We start from the raw sequence: 17,530 nt of genomic DNA, 5'->3' as shown, positions 1-17,530 counted from the left end.
TGCAATGCATTACAAAATACCTTGGCTAGCAGAAAGAATTTGAGGCAATTTGCTCCTGAAGAGCCAGGTTGTGAAGAGCCTTCATTTTTCCAGCAAACTGGATTTAAGTTGACAAATAGTAACTGAGAAAAAAAAAAGGCTGACAGAGTAAAGGGGAGATGGAGAAACCGACAACATTTAACTTGATCTTCAACAGTGTAAATCTGTCAATACCCACAAATGACCACAAGGCCGCATGCCAGTTTTCACTCTCAGATACCGTAACTAAGACATTTGGCTGGTACCTCACATTGGAAAGAAAGTTTTTACATTTAGAAATGTAAAACATTGTAACATTTAAGGAATTTTGGCTACAGCCCACTACCCAGCTTTCCCTCAGCTTCAGCTAAGGGATTATTTTGAATGTTTCTTTGCTTTTCATGCATCTGTTGCTTAAATCAATGTGGAGGCATGAGGGAGGGACTGAAAATTGGCCCTAGAAATAGTGGTATATTTTAGTGTCATAACTGAGAGTCTTGGCAGTCCCTTTTAACTTGAAATGTCAGTGCCATACCAAACAATCTGGTCATCATAACCTCAACTTCTGGCCATCAGTGAAAGAACAGAGATAGAGTCTCCAACATCAGGCTTCAAGGCCACTGTGAAAAATTAAGGAAACAGATTTCATGGCTTGTTGGAATTCTACTTTACCTAATTTTGTATGTTTCTTTTCAGCTGTTCCAGCTCTAGCTGTTTATCTGATCTCTTTCTGTTTGAATTGGTTTTACTTTTTCCAGATTTTCTACAATGAAGTTTACTTCTCCAACTTACTTTCCTGCTTTAAACTCCTGCTCCTTTTCTTTGTAGCTCACATAAAACTCACATTATACAAGCCTTCCGTGTGCTTTTACTGTTAGGACATATTTCTCCTTTAACAGATCTAAAGTGGCAATCTGATGCCAATTTAATGCCATAAAGCATAAAAGACTCTAATGGTCTTTAGTAATTGCTGACAATTTTCACATCTACTCCTTGTATCTCATACTCAAATTATTAAATTTGGAGTGAAGTGAATTGAATAAAACTGAATCCAACTCTGCTTTTCTGTTTTTGGATAATTAGAAATTGAACTTTACAGATAAAAATGAGGGATGTTTTTTCCAGAAAAGGTGTTTTTATGAGTGCCGTACTTCCTTCATCAACATGGCAAAAAACCTCAAACACAAACAATGCCCACAGGTTCCCCACATTTTCTGAATACCAGGTATAAACTCATCCGCAGCCTAACATTAGTCCATGTAGACATCCCTTCAATTCATTTCTCAAATTGTGCCAAAACCCTCCCAAAAGCTTCTCTGTGAATACACATGGAAGATCAGAAGTCTGGGCTTGCTAAACTGCTTTCATCATTATGTTTCTGGTATTCACATTATGGACAAATGACCTAAAAAAATTCAGTTAAACACATAAAGGAGTTTTTTAAAATTACAGAATTACTTTCAAAAACCACAAACCTGCAAAGGGAAATAGGATTTGCTGGATCAGATAAGATTACTATTCTATCTGGTCAGGCGCATTCAGTGTGTAGCTTTTTAGAAAAGAAAATCAGAACGGGAGGAAGTGATGGTGAATAAAACTAATTTTGCAGTTTGATACTGAATCAGTTTTGATTCAGTTCTGAAGGTATTTTAAGAACTGTCTAATCAAAAATCCCAATCAAAAGAAAACAATCTGGTCTTATTATTTCCGTATTTTTTTCTATTACAATCAATAGACAAAGTCTACTGTTCGAACCAGCGTGAATACAATTTCTTATGCTACCTCAGAGTGATCAAACCCTGCTTTGGAGCAAGACCCTGCATAGTTTCAAGCATTTGCCACCCACATCAAAATATTGCCATGGTAAGGAAAATGCATGTGCTTGTGCATGTAAGCAAATGCAGAAGAACCCAAAATGTTTTCTTTATTTACAGCTATATGACTGAATACAAACAAGTCGCTTTTCCACCACAGGCATAAGATATTTCAAACTCCAGAAGAAGCTCACAGTTTTATTCAGTTTTATTCATGCTCTAAATTTACAAGCCTAACTCGGATGGTTATTACTGGGATGTACCTGCTTAAATCCCTTCCCCAGATGGGAGAATGGACACTGTCCATGCCAAGTTTCAGTCTGGATTGAATTTTCACAGCTGGGTCATAAATTTGAGGATTAAAAGGGTTCTAATAGAAAGACAGATATAGCCCTAACTACAGCAACATGAACAGCAGCACTGTAACACTGCATGGGGGACAGTTCACACTATAAGTAGGATCTACCTGGATATTACCCAAAGTTGCGTTATTTCTCCCCACCAGCGGAAGGAGTCTGGGACACGCAGGAACCCTATACCAGGTATGAAGTTTCAATCCAGATTTTTTTCCAGAAATAAGTGAAACTTTTATGGGCTTGCCATTCCTTTAAATTTACTGCCTCAGAATGTGAAAAGTCCAGTCCTCGTCCCCCTCCTGCTACTGAGACCTGCCTGACTTCCCTGCACACTCTCCCCTCTTGGCCACACTGTGCCGCACTGCCCATAGATTACTGTGCGAACAAGTGCCACCGAAGAGAGTGGTTACCGGTGAAGGAGATGATAGATTTTATATGCAAAAGTAATTCAGTGGGCTAAAAGGAAGGCTTTTGTCCCTGTAATTTGTCTTTCTCCTCCATGCAGGTGCCACAGGCAGATGTCTGGGTGCAGGGGGCAGAGCTGGCTGGAGACCCAGGAGAGTCCTAAGGAGTTCTGACGGGGTGACTGTGCATGTTTCTGTGTTTCTGTCTTTGCAAGCACCCTTTTGTTTTGTTCCTCTTTTTCTCTCTTGTTTGAAATAATCAGTCTTTCATGGTCATTGTCCTACATCCACTCTTTGGCACAAACAGCTGGGTTCCCAGGTAGGGGAAAAGCAGAACTGCCCTCCCTCACGCCCCCAGAAGCGTATCAGAAGAAAGCCACAATGGCGGGGTCCCTCCGCATCCCCCAACACAACACAAGGCAGCCAGGCTACGGGGACAACCCACGGGATCCAAATCCATGGTCCTGCCCGATGCTGCACCCAGAGGTTTCTGCTGCTGCTTCAGCCAGTGCATTTGCTTGTTATCTCACCTTGTTATTTCCCCCCAGATTCCCTTCTGCCCTCCTTGTTTGAGTAGTGCTTCCTTTTGCAACACATGCAATGGCTCACAGTGGCTGCAGCCAGCCAGTGTTTGCAAGGCTGAACATCCCCTGAACCAGGGCAAACACTAGGACCACTGGCATGCTGCAAGGCAGCACAGAGGCCCAATGTGTCTGGTGTAGGAGAGCTGCACGGAAATTTGGGTACTGGGGAAATTCTGCTCAGGCAGTGGAAGGGGAGAAGGAATCGCATCAGTTTCAAAAAATCAGTTTTCCTAAGTTGTAGTTTCACACACTCTTTAAATACTCTTTAAATTAACTGCTAATTTTCTTAGTAATTTCCCTATTATATTCATTACTAGCCATGCAGTCTACAGCTAAAACTGGAAAACAGTCTGATTTATGATCATGTGCTCTTCCATGCACATGATTTCCTGAAACATTCTCATTTGGGACTGGCCCCAGGTTTCAAGACTTAGCATAATTCTGAAGACGTTTTGAACAATAGGAAAACAGGGATAAATATTTCCTTCTCTTTGAACACACACCTTAACTAAACAAATGATGCCTGAGGCTTGCCAGGGAACAGCCTTCGCTGAGGCCTGGAGCACTGGCTAACTCTGAAGAAAAGCATAAAAATACATAGTTGTAAGCACTCAGTGACAGCACCATACATTTTTCCTGCTGTGTCTGAGAGAGGTCTTGGGCAAGCACAGGGGTCTGCTGCTTTTCTGGCTGCTGCTGTGAATATTTGCACTGGGGAAATTTTAACGGTCTTGGAGAAACACAGGTAGGCTGCTATACCAGCACAGGCAGCAGCAACCTGTGGCCATGGAAACATGGCTGATCCCCTGATTCTTTTAATCTCTCTGATTTTTTGGTCAGATGTTGTCATCTTTTCCATTTCGAATCATTCCTGCAAGAACATCTCATCTTCTGTGATGATAAAGCTGTCAGGAGTTGTGAGATGTGCTGCCCTGAAATAAGCTGCCTTGAAGAAAATCCTCTGTGACCAAATAACTGGCTCAAGCGAGTTTTTACTGAAGTACCTGGAAAATCTGCCATGACATCAACAGAAGCAAAACCAGCAGCAGAGGTCACATGCACCTTTTTTTGTTTTTATGGAGCCCGAAACATTCGTATGCATTTGCATCTGAAAACAAACAGAAAAAAACAAGGATGCACAGTGTTTGTGCCCAGCACCTGTGAGAAAACAAGTACTCTCTTTTCCCACAAAACTGACCATTAAAAGCAAGGAGTGGAGAGAAATTGCTCAGAAAAGCTAACGTTGCCAGGGGCACTGCTTCCCCTTCTGGCGGGGCTGGCTCCAGGCAAAGCTCTCCCCTGCCTGCTGGCACCCCTGGGTACCCAGGCTTTTGGGAAGGTGTTCTGACCCCCGCACCGTTGGTGCTCCCAGCCCACCCAGCACTCTCTTCCTCCACTCTCCGACCTGAGAGAGGCTGAAACTGCTACCTTTCCACAAAAGAAATGTGGAAATAACCCTGACCAATTCTCCTTGCAGCTCGAACACTGAGAAACTAAAAGGAACTAAAAAATCAGCTTATTTGATTTTTGCTGTTCAAACTGAAAGAGATGCAAAAAAGCGAATAACCAACTCAACTAGTGGGGAGCAGGCAGGATCTTTAAAATTCTCAACTTTAGGCTACCACATCTGGTATATTAAACCTGACACTGTCCCTGTAGTAAAGCAGTTTCCTTTTAATCTTTCTTTAGAAAAAACAACAGAACAGCAAATTAAACACAATCCTCTCCTCAATTCTCAATGCCATGCTATTTCAGTGTTGATGAATCAGGTCATGTAATAATAAAATTCCTGCAGAAATATGATCTTAACTGTGTAGCTTTCAAATTGCAGTTATGCTGCTGTATGCATTAAATACTGTACTTGACATTCCCCTTTTCCATTTCACTTCTGGATGACATTAGGATCTGCAACAAGGACCTCCTTCAGCTCTCCCAGGTTACCATTTATTTTAAGTATCCCCAAGGTTTCCAGCACGGTTTAGATCAAACTTGCAAAAATCACTAGTACTGGCGGTTTTTGCGAGTCCCTGGAGTTATTTCTGAAAACAGGTTCCATTGTGTTCATATTACGCTTTTAAATTTTATAGCTCATTTTTAAATTACATGTTAATTTCTAAAAATGTTAAATTGCGAGGAGAAGTTGGCAAGGACCACACAAAATCACAGCAGTGTTCTGCAGTTTGAGTGTGTTGCCCCGTAGTACTTATGTGCACAGCCATACCCTTACATTTAAGTGCTCTGTATGAATGTGGGCCTGATCCTGCGGTGTGCTGAGGGTCTCATCAGAGGTGCTCGGTGCACTACAATAAACAACCCAGGATCATGCTTAGTAAATCACAGATTTTGCAGGATCCAAATGAAAGAAAGGGAGGAAGGTGAGAGGAAAGAAAAAGGCAGTAGTAATGAAAACATCAGAAACACAGCACACTTCTGAGTGTATCTAAAAATAGAGATAAAAAATCTTTGAAAATAAACCAGTCATTCAAGAGGCTTTTTAAAAAGCCACCCTCCTTTCCAGGCCTGCAAGTCTTTAGTTTCCTCACTATTTTTACTTGCTCTGGCTTTTCTACTGTGCTACGTAACACAGAAAGTGAAATCAATGAAAATCTGCCTACAAAAAAAGTTAGTAAACTCCCTGTTCTGCCATTTCATCTTTCTCATTTTAATTTTTGCTTTCGTTCATCAAATGCAGCTGACCAGACAGCAATACCCCAGAAAGTTGGGATTTTTCATTTCCTTGCGCTGTAACGATGCAGAACATTTTGTCCCTGCAGGTGACCGACGATAGGGTGCTCAGAGAGCAGTGCAGCACGGTTACAGAAAAAGTCAGCATTTTAGTAATCCGTAAACCAAAGACCGATGTTGCCATTTTAGATTTAGGTCCAGCCTCACTACAAAAATTATTAGCTCTTTTTCTTATAGATTTCTGGAGTGCTTGTTGCAGTCAGACTCTTGTTTCTGCATGCGTTTGTACAACAAATACAGATAGGCAAGTCTGGTTTTAGTTACTCCTGTCACACAGCGAACCTGCTGTGAATGACAGCATGCCAAGGAGTTAATGAAAACTTGTTCTCCAACACAGATTTTTAACTAAACAAAAACATTGAACCAAGACTTTCAGTAGTCAGTTTAAGACACATATTTGACCAATTACATATATTTATATATGATACCTGCACTAGGATTAATCCGAACTGAAATTTTCTGCCTTAAGTGAACACATTCGCATATGTCACATTATATACATAAACGTATCAGCTTACGACAGAAACACTTACATATGTGACATATCCACGTATAGTTGCACTCTCTCCTGGCTGCCTGCATTGGGGCTTCCCAGCTCCCCAAGCCACGCAGCCGGAGCGGGCTGGAGCAGCGTCGGCACCGCACCTGACGGGGACCCAGCTCGAGGTTTGCTGCTCCCACCCCAGCACTAAAGCCACTTCCCGCAACCTCACCATAATCCCACAGAGGTATAAAGCGAGGCCGCTCTCCCAACAGTTGGTTATACAGCCTGTCCTTCACCTTTACACTGGACTTCCCAGTTCTGTATTCTAGAGCAGCGTATGGTCCCGTGTTTATAAGCATGCTGATACCTGAAATGGGAAACAGCCATTTTCCTTATAAATATTGAACTGAAATTTCCTTTTTATGTCATGGTCATCATCATTTGTCATAATCATGTGTACCCTGTTAATTTGGGGCAGGCTGTTGAGACGCACATGGCCACACTGACCCCGGGCACTGGGTGAGTGAAGCCGCTCCGGACACACTGATGTACCTGAAATCAGGGTCTGACCCATAACATGAACCAGACGTGGTGAGTAAGCTTTCTACTCATGATCTACTATGAAAAGCTGCTTTTCCAGGGTAGCACAATAAAGAATTTGCTTCAACACCAATAACTGCCTGCTCTTAGAAACACAGCAACCTTGCCAAACCTTTCTCAAAGATAAAACGTCAATCAGTTTTCACTCTGTGCTTTTTGAAATAGTAAAAATACTGTCATAAGTTAAAGCACCTAATAGGGACTTCACAATTCTGTTTCCAACCCTTCGTGTTAAAAATAAGCTGTTTCACTTAAAAAAAACACAGTGCTTTATTAGTGATATGTCACTTAAAAATATACTTGCTGCTTGCAAGAAGGTATGAGTGGTACAGTCAACCATACACTGTTATTTTGCTTAACCAAAATGCATTGCATATTTTTGAGAACACAGATACAGGTCTGCTACACGACTGCACTGAGAACTGCCATCCCAGGTATCCGAATTACAGAAAAAAAACCCCAAATAAAAAAATAAAGCATCCTTATTTATCTCTTCCTATCTAACAATCATTTGGATAATTTAATCTGTTTGTAAGTAAATCTCATGAATGGATGATAACTTGAAAACATCTGCTTTGTTCGTGAAGGGCTTGATTCCTGCATGTTACAGCATCATCAGAAAATCACTAATGGGACTGGAATCTTGTAGCTGAAAAAAGCCTATTTGTCCCTATTATTTCCTGAATGTACACACATATATAGGAAGGATATACCAAATTATATCATGTGTGCACATGATCCTTTTCTCTCTATTGGCAAGGCTACTACTTGTCTGCTTTAGAAGTGTAAAGAGAATAAAACCATATCCTGAGAGCTGCTGGTGTGTTCTCATCAAAGCCCATAACACTTTGAAACATTAACAAAGATATTTAAGAACTGACTTAAATACAATCTCAAGAAGAGGTCCAAGAATGTCAGTTACGAACCTTAAGAACAAATATTCTGGTTTTCAGTCATTCCAGCCCAGCTTGTGAACTCACACAGTTACAGCAAGCCTGTCTCAGCCTTCTCATTAAAGACTGCATTTTTCAGTGCAGCTTGAAACTTGGCAAGAAGAACTTAATGCAGTAGCAAATTTATTACAATTATTTAAAAGTAATTTTGTCCATTTTTAAGTTACAGCATAGAAGTACAGGAAAACAGAAGTTTACAAATCTGAGCTGCTGCATCTGTTCTCGAGTAACTTTTCACTTAAAAATAAAACTTGGCAGACAAACCGCCCATAATGTGGACCAAATGCATTTGGTATGTCAAAAAAAAAGCGGAGAGAGTTAATTTTGAAACTTATTCATCCTGCATGCACTATTCTTGCTCCCCATGAGATCACATTTCTCTATGGGGCCCCCCACTCTCCTCTTGATCATCTCCTGACAACCTGCATGCATCAACGTTCTTCTATCCCCACCAGAGAATTCAGCCTCCTGAAACCCTTCTGGCCACACCACAGGTAAAAAAAAAAAAAAAAATCACATGAAATGCGTCAGGAAAGAGAGGCAAAGGCTGCAAACTCGAGAGGCTGCAAAGGCAAGGGGCACCCGAACCTGCCTGCCAGGGAAGCGGAGGGCAACCAAGTACAACATCTAAATCTATACTAGCGTTAGTGCAAAGCCCCTCCAGTACTTTTCATCAGTATTTATCCATCCCAAAAGCAGTGCTGCCTGCAGGGTGGTCCTTGGCAGAATAAGCCCCTGAGAAAGGCCCTGGGACAACAGGAAGAGCTGCTGCAATGGGTGGAAACCCTGAGACGCTGGCGGAGACCTCCAGAGCCTGGGATGCAAAACTTTTTTTTTTTCAGAGATGAGGGGACAGCCTTTGCCTTATCTAGAAGATACACAAAGAAACACACAACAAGTTTCACAGGAAGAGCCTTACAGCCCTCTCTGCCCCACTGAGATCTGAGCAGGTCCTGAATCTTGCCTTGATTTACAGCAATTCACTGGCACAAACCAGGCAGTCCCATGTGCCTTTCTCTGACTGGTAACAGAGCTGGTGATATAAATTATGATTCTATGTTTTTTATTGGTAAGATTAAAATAATAAATTATGTGTAACACTTCAAAGTAACATTAAGCCAAGGTATTCAATGGCCAAGACTGTGGCCCCTTAGTGCAGTGCACTGTGTCTGGAGAGCCACACAGAAATTGGCCTAAACTAAACCATGTATTCCCAAAAGATGCATGAGCACCAAAGGGCCACACACCAGAGAAGGCACTCTGAGGATAGGAAAGATGCTGTACAACAGAGGAAAGTGTCCACATGCACTCCATTGTGGGGCATATGGTTCACGTTAGTGCCACAAACAGCCACCCTTAAATTTCAGAGCCTACCTCTTCCTCACAGCTGGGAGTTATCCACTCTTATAAAGGGTGACACTCATTCCAGGTGACACTATGCACCAAAGCTGTGTCAGAAATAATGCAGAAAGAATCCCTTACCTGTCCGGTAGACAAAATTGCCTTCTGGCTCTGATGATGACGGAGACACCAATTCTTCCTCAAATTCATTGGAACTAAACGAACCAGAGTGATTCCTTTGCCTTGTTTTTTCCATCATAGCTGCATTAGTAGCCATGACATGTCTCAATGAGTCATTTAGGTAACGATTCAATAAACTGCTTTTGTACTTGGGGGGTGACACATAATCCTCATTGGCACTTGTTTCTGGTCTCACTCCTGTTTTTATTACTGAACTTTCAGTTTTAATCACAGTGTGATGAACTGGTTTGTTATATCCCCCTTCATTCATATGGTTTCTTGGAGGATTTTCTCCATCTGAAAACAAAAGAATACAGATACAGTAATAAAACAAATACCTAATACTCAACAAGAGGCTTTCTCTACATGTTTTAAATTGCTGTAAATACAGCTAAAACTAGACAACTTTTAGAGTCTAGCATTAGACAATGATTTTTATTTTCTTCTGTTCACACATTGCTCATGGTAGTTCCCAGAGTTCTCAGATGTTCCAGCTACCCCAAATTAACTAACTGTAGAAAACAGTCGAGTGTAATTTGTTCATGAGCAATGCAAGGCAGGTAGAAAAAAAACTGAGAAGTGCCATAAATCAATGATAAACATTTAAAAATGTGTGTGAATACACTGAATTCTTAGTATCGTAACTTGAAATTTGGTTCTCCTGAATACTACAGTATATCTAAGCTTATTTGCTTAAATTCTACTTGTTTAATTGTCCTGCAACCAATCTTCTAAAGGGAAGTGCATACCAAATAAATGTGAGTACAAACTGAAATTGGAACAAAAAGAACTGAAACTGAGTACAAATTGAAACATATTCTTCTAAAAATCCACAGATTTCTGCCAATGTTCTGTAGTATTTGTTCCTGTCAATGTATGTCCATGTCATAACTGACTAAAAAAAAACTGCCCACAGACATAATTAATACAAACATTCTATTAAAAAAATATAGGGCGCTATTTAAAAAATTCTACATTTGTTAATTTGGATATGGAAGAGAATTTCAGTGCACCTTTTAAGGAAAACATTTGCTGGTAATATACATAAAATAAATGACAGTAGTATTCAGTTTACCATATAATAAGCCCTACTGAAGTTAATCAGATTTTCTTGTTAATCAGATTCTCTTGTGTATTATGTGATACTGCTATAGCCCTTCCATCAAGGAAAGTAACAGTCAAGAGATCTCTCATTTACCTAAACTAACATATGTAATCAATTTTTTCCTTTACTGCAGATTAAAGGAATAGGCTTGTAGAATTCAATAAACTAACAACCATCTTTCCAGTAACAATGCTATATGAAACATGCAAATAACATGCAACCAGACTGTTACCCCAATTAACCTACACAACCCCGCTTTGCAAGGCTGAATAGTAGCTGGGAGCCAAACATGGCACCTAATTCACAAAAAGTGAAGGCAGATCCACTGAGGGAGTTTTGTGAGAAATCAGAGCTAACTTAGGGCACCTGATACTGCCTAAATAAATTTTAATAGGTTTAAAACTGATAAAAAGAGCATCAACAAACCTTCAGAGCATGAGTCATCGCTGCTCACGCTGAGTCGTTCAGCATTTCCTTGAACATATTTGTTGTACAGTTTTATTCGTAAAGCCCAGCTAAGATCTGGTTGCCTGACAGTATTCTTCAGGCGACGTCTTGCATTGGCAAACCAGTTTGATACCTGTGTACAAATGAATGTATTAGTTTCTCTTGAAAAAAAAAAAGCCCAACTTCTCCTTTGTGCTTTATCAGTACTCTAAGCCTAACAGGCAGCGGGTATCGGGAAAGTCTCACTCAGAATGTAACGCACTGGGAGTCACTGCAGAAATCAACTTGCTCATACTTGCTCTACAGAGCAGCAGCTTTTATGAACTCTTTCTGTTATGGAAACCTTAAAAACCAGTGAAGATGCATATTCCTCACAAGGTGATGACTGAACAAGAGACTGGCTTGTCTTCCTTCTCAGCTGCAGAGCATTCTTAGAGTTGGACACTGCAAAGCAGAAACATGTTAGTACCCTTTTAGCATGCAGGGTCACCACAAAGTCAGCCTCAAACACAAGCATATCACAGTGCTTTAGGCACCAAAGGAGCAAAAGGGCATGGTACAGTCTTCTGTGCCAGCAGATCTATCAAACCACCAAATGCGATGCATGTACTTGCAGTAACTTTGCACAAAAGCATACCTGAGAAAATGCTGGCCTTGACTCTACTGTAACTTAAAAATATGTAAAATAGGAAATACTGATACTGACAGAGTGACCTTACCATAACCTTACTATGAGCAAGAGCGGAGGCAAGCTACCTACACTCTAACAATATTTGTTTAATGATAAGTCAGGTCTTAAAAATGCTATTTACTCCTTGCAGGAATAAGTGCATTTTGACATGACCTCTGCAAAAAAAGGCAGTGCAGCATTACTTGCAAAGGAGAATGTAAAGAATGTTGGAGTCTACGGCCCCACTCACATCTTTGTGTGGTGAAAGTGCATGCAGAGAAAGCCAGAGACTGCTGCAGTCATATTCTGACCTGGGAATGATCATAACATTTATGTTAACCTGCAAAGCAAGTTAAAATGTTTTATCAATACATGCTACCCCACCTACCAGAGATCTGAACTGTAGACCTCAGTGTTGGATTTTGGCCCTAGTTTTGTCATCTGTCTATTTTAGCTAAGGCTGTATAAATTGCATAGAAGTATTTAGGCAATTACTCTGGATCGATAATCTTTTCTAGGGTGATTATGAGAAAAATAAACACTATCTGCTCAAAGGAAAAACAAAACTTAGTTCAGAGTCCCACCCAGAACTTAGCAGTGGCGCCTTAAGCCTGTCACTTTGATTTTACTTAAAATCATGTTTACATAAAACAGGGTTCTACTGAAAACAGAGTGAGCCCTGGATCAGCGCTCAGATGCCAAACACATAACTTTACAAAACATGTAGTTTAGTGTGACAGGTTAGGAGACCAAAACTGTAGCTGGCAGAGAAGAATAAGTAATTTCAACTCTCTTTCAAGGCTACTTGCTTATATTCATCATATTGACACAGCAATCATTACAGTAAACCAGAAAGGGTGGGTTGGAATCCATCCACTTTGTAATGCTGTTAACAAACTCACTCCAGACTGCTCAGCTAAAGCAGCAATCACCTGGCTGCTGCATGATTTAGGATAACTCTGAAATCCAGTATGTAACGCTTGAGATGAATCCATCCAGAGTTCCACTGAATGTTACCACAGTTACTGCAGCATCTTACAAAACTTTCATGAGTTTTCCAACCTCTCATGAGAAAGATTTCATTATGCTCCATTTCATTACATATTGAAATATTTCATCAGTGAAGTGCCACGCACAGAAAAGAAAGATAGGGTAGTATTAGTGTGACTCATACATAAAAGCAATTAAATTTAGCAGAGTGATTTTTGCATGGTACTCTTGGTTTATTTTGGGCTCATTCTTCCCATGCCAATGCTTTGCTTTCTGCATATCAATATGAAAAGATGAGTCATATTTTAAGTCTTCTGCTATGAGAGGAGGAAATAGTAGTATTTGATCATTATGAAAGAACCTGAAGTCAGCATTTACAAGAGCAGCTTTCTGCTAAAGCACAAAGCAGCAACTCCAGAAACTGTTATCCCAAATGCAATTACAACAAGGCCCATTAAAGCTGAAGGAAAGTTAGGCAAATCCACTTAAGAGATTTTCAGTCTAGCTCTGTGGTGCGGTATCGCTGTGTGCTTTCCTGCTCTTGAGCACTGCTGTACATTGCTGGAAAATCCTAATCTCTAAGACATCAAGAGATTCAACTTCTCTCCCACTCTTAAGTCCTGGACAATCTCCAGGTGTGTGGACTGGAAGAGGCTGCATGGCCACAGGCTGTACTGGACCGCACGCCCACCCCAAACTCCAACCACTGCCTGGGTCCTTACAGCCTGTTCCTGGCTTCTTTAAAGCCAAGGACAGCTTTGTAACTAACTTCATCCAGGCTCAAATGTTACCTTGTGTATCCACGTGGTCTTTAAAAAGTTGCATGCCTACTGCTGTAGGTTCCACTCCCTACAGTGCCTGTTTGCACCACACTTACCTAACCTATTACACAAAGAAACAACCTAAGCTGAAAAAATCCAGGTTTACGATGGCCCCAAGTTACACTATTGTGACCTCCAAAAATAATAAAAAACTCAAAATGATGATTTACATACAAGCCAGTGGGAAAATCTTTGTTGCAGAAACCTCCCAAAGAACTAAGTATCTTGTAAAAAAAAAAAAGAGCATGATGAAACTGACTATTCTTAAAGTAAAGTAACAATCATGTAGTTCTTCAAGAAATAAAAGGCAAAATACAAGAACGACAATAGATGTGCTTTCCAGCACTCGTATTTTACAGCAGCTCAGTCATTTCCAAAAAGCATCAGGTACTTATATTGGCATGATGAAATATTGACCCTTTGGCTTTGCTTCTGAAGAGACTCTTCAATTTTATTGTAATTTGTTCTGCTTCACTTCTTAAGAGTGGCCAAAGTTTGAGAAAGGGAACAGAAATCAAGCGATTCTCCTCCTTCAGTAATCCTTATACGCCTCTGTGAATCTGAATACTATTAAATCTATTGCAGTATATAACCAATATATTAATTATAGTATTGAAAAAAAATTATCTTCAACAATATGACCATTCATATTTCTTTCTGGAAGGAGCACACAGCCATTTTTCTTTTTTTTATTTCACAAGAATGCCTAAACCAAAATTTAAACTAAAATAAATCAAGAACTGTGGTAATAATACAAATGAAAATGTAGCATATTAATAGGACAAATTATTGGATTCTGAATTGGAATCTAATTGGAGTAAAACATAAAATGCCTTTTCAAACTATATTGCTTTTTTGGTTTCCTGCTCTGGCAGTTGAGGAAGTAGAAAACTTTGGACTCTTGGACTGAAAGCTGCAATAACATTTGCCTCAAGGACTCCCGAAGACCTTTTTGGCCTGCTCAGGAATAAGCCAGCCCAGAATTTGCCCGAGGATTTGCTACTATTTATTAAGGAACAAGATGGATTTATGATTCCTGCGAAATCCTACCTAGAGTTTGACTTTCCATCTGCAGCAGTCGGACACGGAGAGGCAACAGCCCCCCTTGCGTCCCACTGGGGCTAACAGAGGCTTAGTAGGGTGCTAAAGCCAAAGTAATAATAAAGTAGAAAAAAGTTAATTTAAAATTAGCCAACTTGGTGATAGCAAAACTAATTAAAATAAAATTGTGGAAGATCTGACATGCAAATATTGTCCTAATAATAACAACAGCAGAAAACAGGGCTGGATGTTCACCTCCTTTTCTCACAGAAGGACTGGTGTTATATATGCCATAGTCCTACAAAAGCTCTTTTAGATAGATGGTACATATTGGAATAAGGTTCACTAGATGAAAGCAAAGCAGGTGGAGAAGAGTTACAGCTCTATTATCAGTGTTATTGTGACAAAAATCATACTCCAGGCAGCTGCTGAAGACCTTTTCCAAGGTCAGCAGTCAGGTGAAAAACAAAAAAACCTCAACCTTTCATCCCCTAAATGGCATTTTGGCAGAAACCGAAGAGGGATTTTCAACAGTATCTTCGGTCTTCCCTAGGGCTTCCCAAGACAAGGCATCAGCACACAAGGGATGCCGAGCGGAGGTAATAGCTGTCAGCACAACAGCCTCCACAGGAATGAAAAAGTGTGGGGGCAAGAGCAAACACCATGGGATAGCACCAAGAAATGGAAGAAGAGCAGAAAATATGAGACAGGTAAGTGAACGTGAGGATGTGTAACTCAGAAAAAAACATCATACACTGATTCCTGGTTCTCTAACAACGTCTGGTGTTACTAAATTAGAAAAGCACTTGCAAGAGACCCTGGATGATGCTTTCGCAAAGTGTCCCTCCTGGGAGAGAAGCAAAGATTTCCAACAGATACTAAAGCCCAGTTCCAAGACCACTCTTGGTTAAGCCACCCAGCTGGAAGAGCATAGCCTTTGGGGAAGCTATTTCAGATGTACCCAGCATGACTGAGATCACAGCCTGGCGCTTTCTCTCTCACTCTGAGAGAACAAGAATTTTGATATGGATGACAGTCTTGTTCTTCCTGGGCATCTGAAAAGTAGATGTGGGGCGTGTGTTGTTTTGTTCTTCCAGGCTGAGGAACTGCTGCTGGTGCCAGACATATGTATTTACCTCTCGTACTGATGCTATCATACTCATGGATTAAAAGAGCATTGCACCCAAATGATGGAAGAAACATCTGGGGTTTCTTTTTGATGGTGTGCTTCTGTAAATGAAAATGTGCTGTTTCCACAACTCTTTCAAATATTACAGTTCATAAAAATAATGCTGGTCGAATTCAGCTTCGGGGAAAACCCACTGTACTCACAGGAGTCTAACAAAGATACATATAGCCCTCCATCGTTCTTTTTAATTTTATTCTACACCTTATGTAGATTGCAAAGCTCTCTGGAGTAGCAGCCATAGCTCACTCGATGCTTTTACAGAGGCTAACACAGCATATCACCATCAGGATTTATCAAAGCTGCCACAAGAGAAATACTCCAAAAACCCACCACTTTTTTCCCTTGTCTGTTCATTCCATGGCATTTATAAAAGAACAGAAGAACTCCTCAAGATGTCATTAATGTGAAAGTCTCCTAATGTGTATTCTGGATGTATGTTTTAAATCTCATGTAAAAATACAGGAATATTCTAAAAGCCATAGTCCAATAAATGACTCCGACTGAATTGTGGCATTGAATGGAAAGTGTTTATGTAATCATATTTCTAAGTCTGAGCAAATCTTTCACGCATATTTTTTTAAAAGCAAGAAAAGTTGGTTTAACTATAGCTTCCAGCTATAACTGGCATTTTCTAAGACAGTAATATTATTTTTGTCAAAGCTATAGTGTTTCTCCTAGTGCAATAGTTTCACAGTGAGGTACTAAAGTGTAAAAGTTTCCCATTTTGCTGTTACTAGGATTGAAGTTCATAGCACCAGCTTTTTTGAAGGAGTATTCGAAATAACAATGCTGAATTACCACCTTCTTTTTCTAAAACTTCATGTTATTTTGATATTTTCACATCCTTAGCAAAGTGACACATAATGTGTTAGGCAGAGCCCTGAGGACCTGATCCTGCAAACACATGTGTTTCATTTTATGCACCTAGCAGTAGCTTCTAGTAAGGAAATTAAATTATTCACAATGGATAAATCTTCACAGCATCCAGACCTGAGATTGCATCACTCAGCAACCGATAGCATTTAACCACATATTTAAAGGAGTGCCAGATGGCAAAGAGAACAAAGAAGTAAGATTTATAAACATTTGCAGACAACATTATACCTCTCACTGCAACACAACTGCCAGTCATTTCAGCGGAGTTTTACGTGCGAGCAAAACAATTACTCCCCATGTCTAATTGCACTATAATGGTAATTCCTGCAAGACTGTGAAGCAGAGTCACTGCATGCTGAGCTGCTGCACACAGTGTGTATGGTAACACTAATGGCTGTGCAACAGGTGATGATTATTAGCAGAACACTGTAACTGTTTCCATTCTAGCCCATTTTCAAAAAGGTAGTAATTATGGAGTAATGCCATACAACTTCCTTGACAATTCCTATTCTATGCTGAAATCTCCTATTACTGATTATTTTTTTACCTGAAGATTTTTAAAGACTAGGCAAAAAATATTTCCACTATACTTAAGAATGAAATTAAATGGCCTCTTTTCCTAGAAGGGAAAGCACACACCTTTTGCCGACTGCCTTTAGCACTTCCCCAGCCAGGACAGCCCAGATGTGAGAATTCCTGTTTGAAGGATACCGTCCTGCTAGAGAGGGAACCCTGGGGTGGTTGGAGGGAAGGACGAGCACAGGACAGGTGGAGGTAGGTGGTTCCTTACCTGCACCAGGGTCATCTGGGAGCCGAGGGCCAGCAGGATCTTCTCGGTCTTGGTGGGGTAGGGGTTGTCGCGGTGTTTGTAGAGCCACTGCTTGAGCGGCCGTGCCATGTCCTGCAGCGCCT

At 40.5% G+C, this 17,530-nt stretch overlaps 1 protein-coding gene across 1 annotated transcript in view; it reads right to left on the bottom strand.

Annotated features, from left to right (window-relative positions):
• Positions 1-17,525, bottom strand: part of MKX (mohawk homeobox) — a gene marked incomplete at its 5' end in the record, with an annotated part of 41,111 nt that extends 23,586 nt beyond the window's left edge. The window contains 3 exons of the mRNA XM_010193129.1: positions 9,441-9,776; positions 11,011-11,164; positions 17,409-17,525. Coding sequence (XP_010191431.1) covers positions 9,441-9,776; positions 11,011-11,164; positions 17,409-17,525 — 607 coding nt within the window. The remainder of the gene's footprint in view (positions 1-9,440; positions 9,777-11,010; positions 11,165-17,408) is intronic.
• Between the last annotated feature and the right edge of the window lie 5 nt (positions 17,526-17,530).

Source organism: Mesitornis unicolor, unplaced genomic scaffold, assembly GCF_000695765.1.
Source record: "Mesitornis unicolor isolate BGI_N332 unplaced genomic scaffold, ASM69576v1 scaffold49489, whole genome shotgun sequence".
Classification (NCBI taxonomy): Eukaryota; Metazoa; Chordata; class Aves; order Mesitornithiformes; family Mesitornithidae; genus Mesitornis; species Mesitornis unicolor.
The sequence above is the reverse complement of the archived record's forward strand: the minus strand, read 5'-3'. Positions and strand labels throughout refer to the sequence as shown.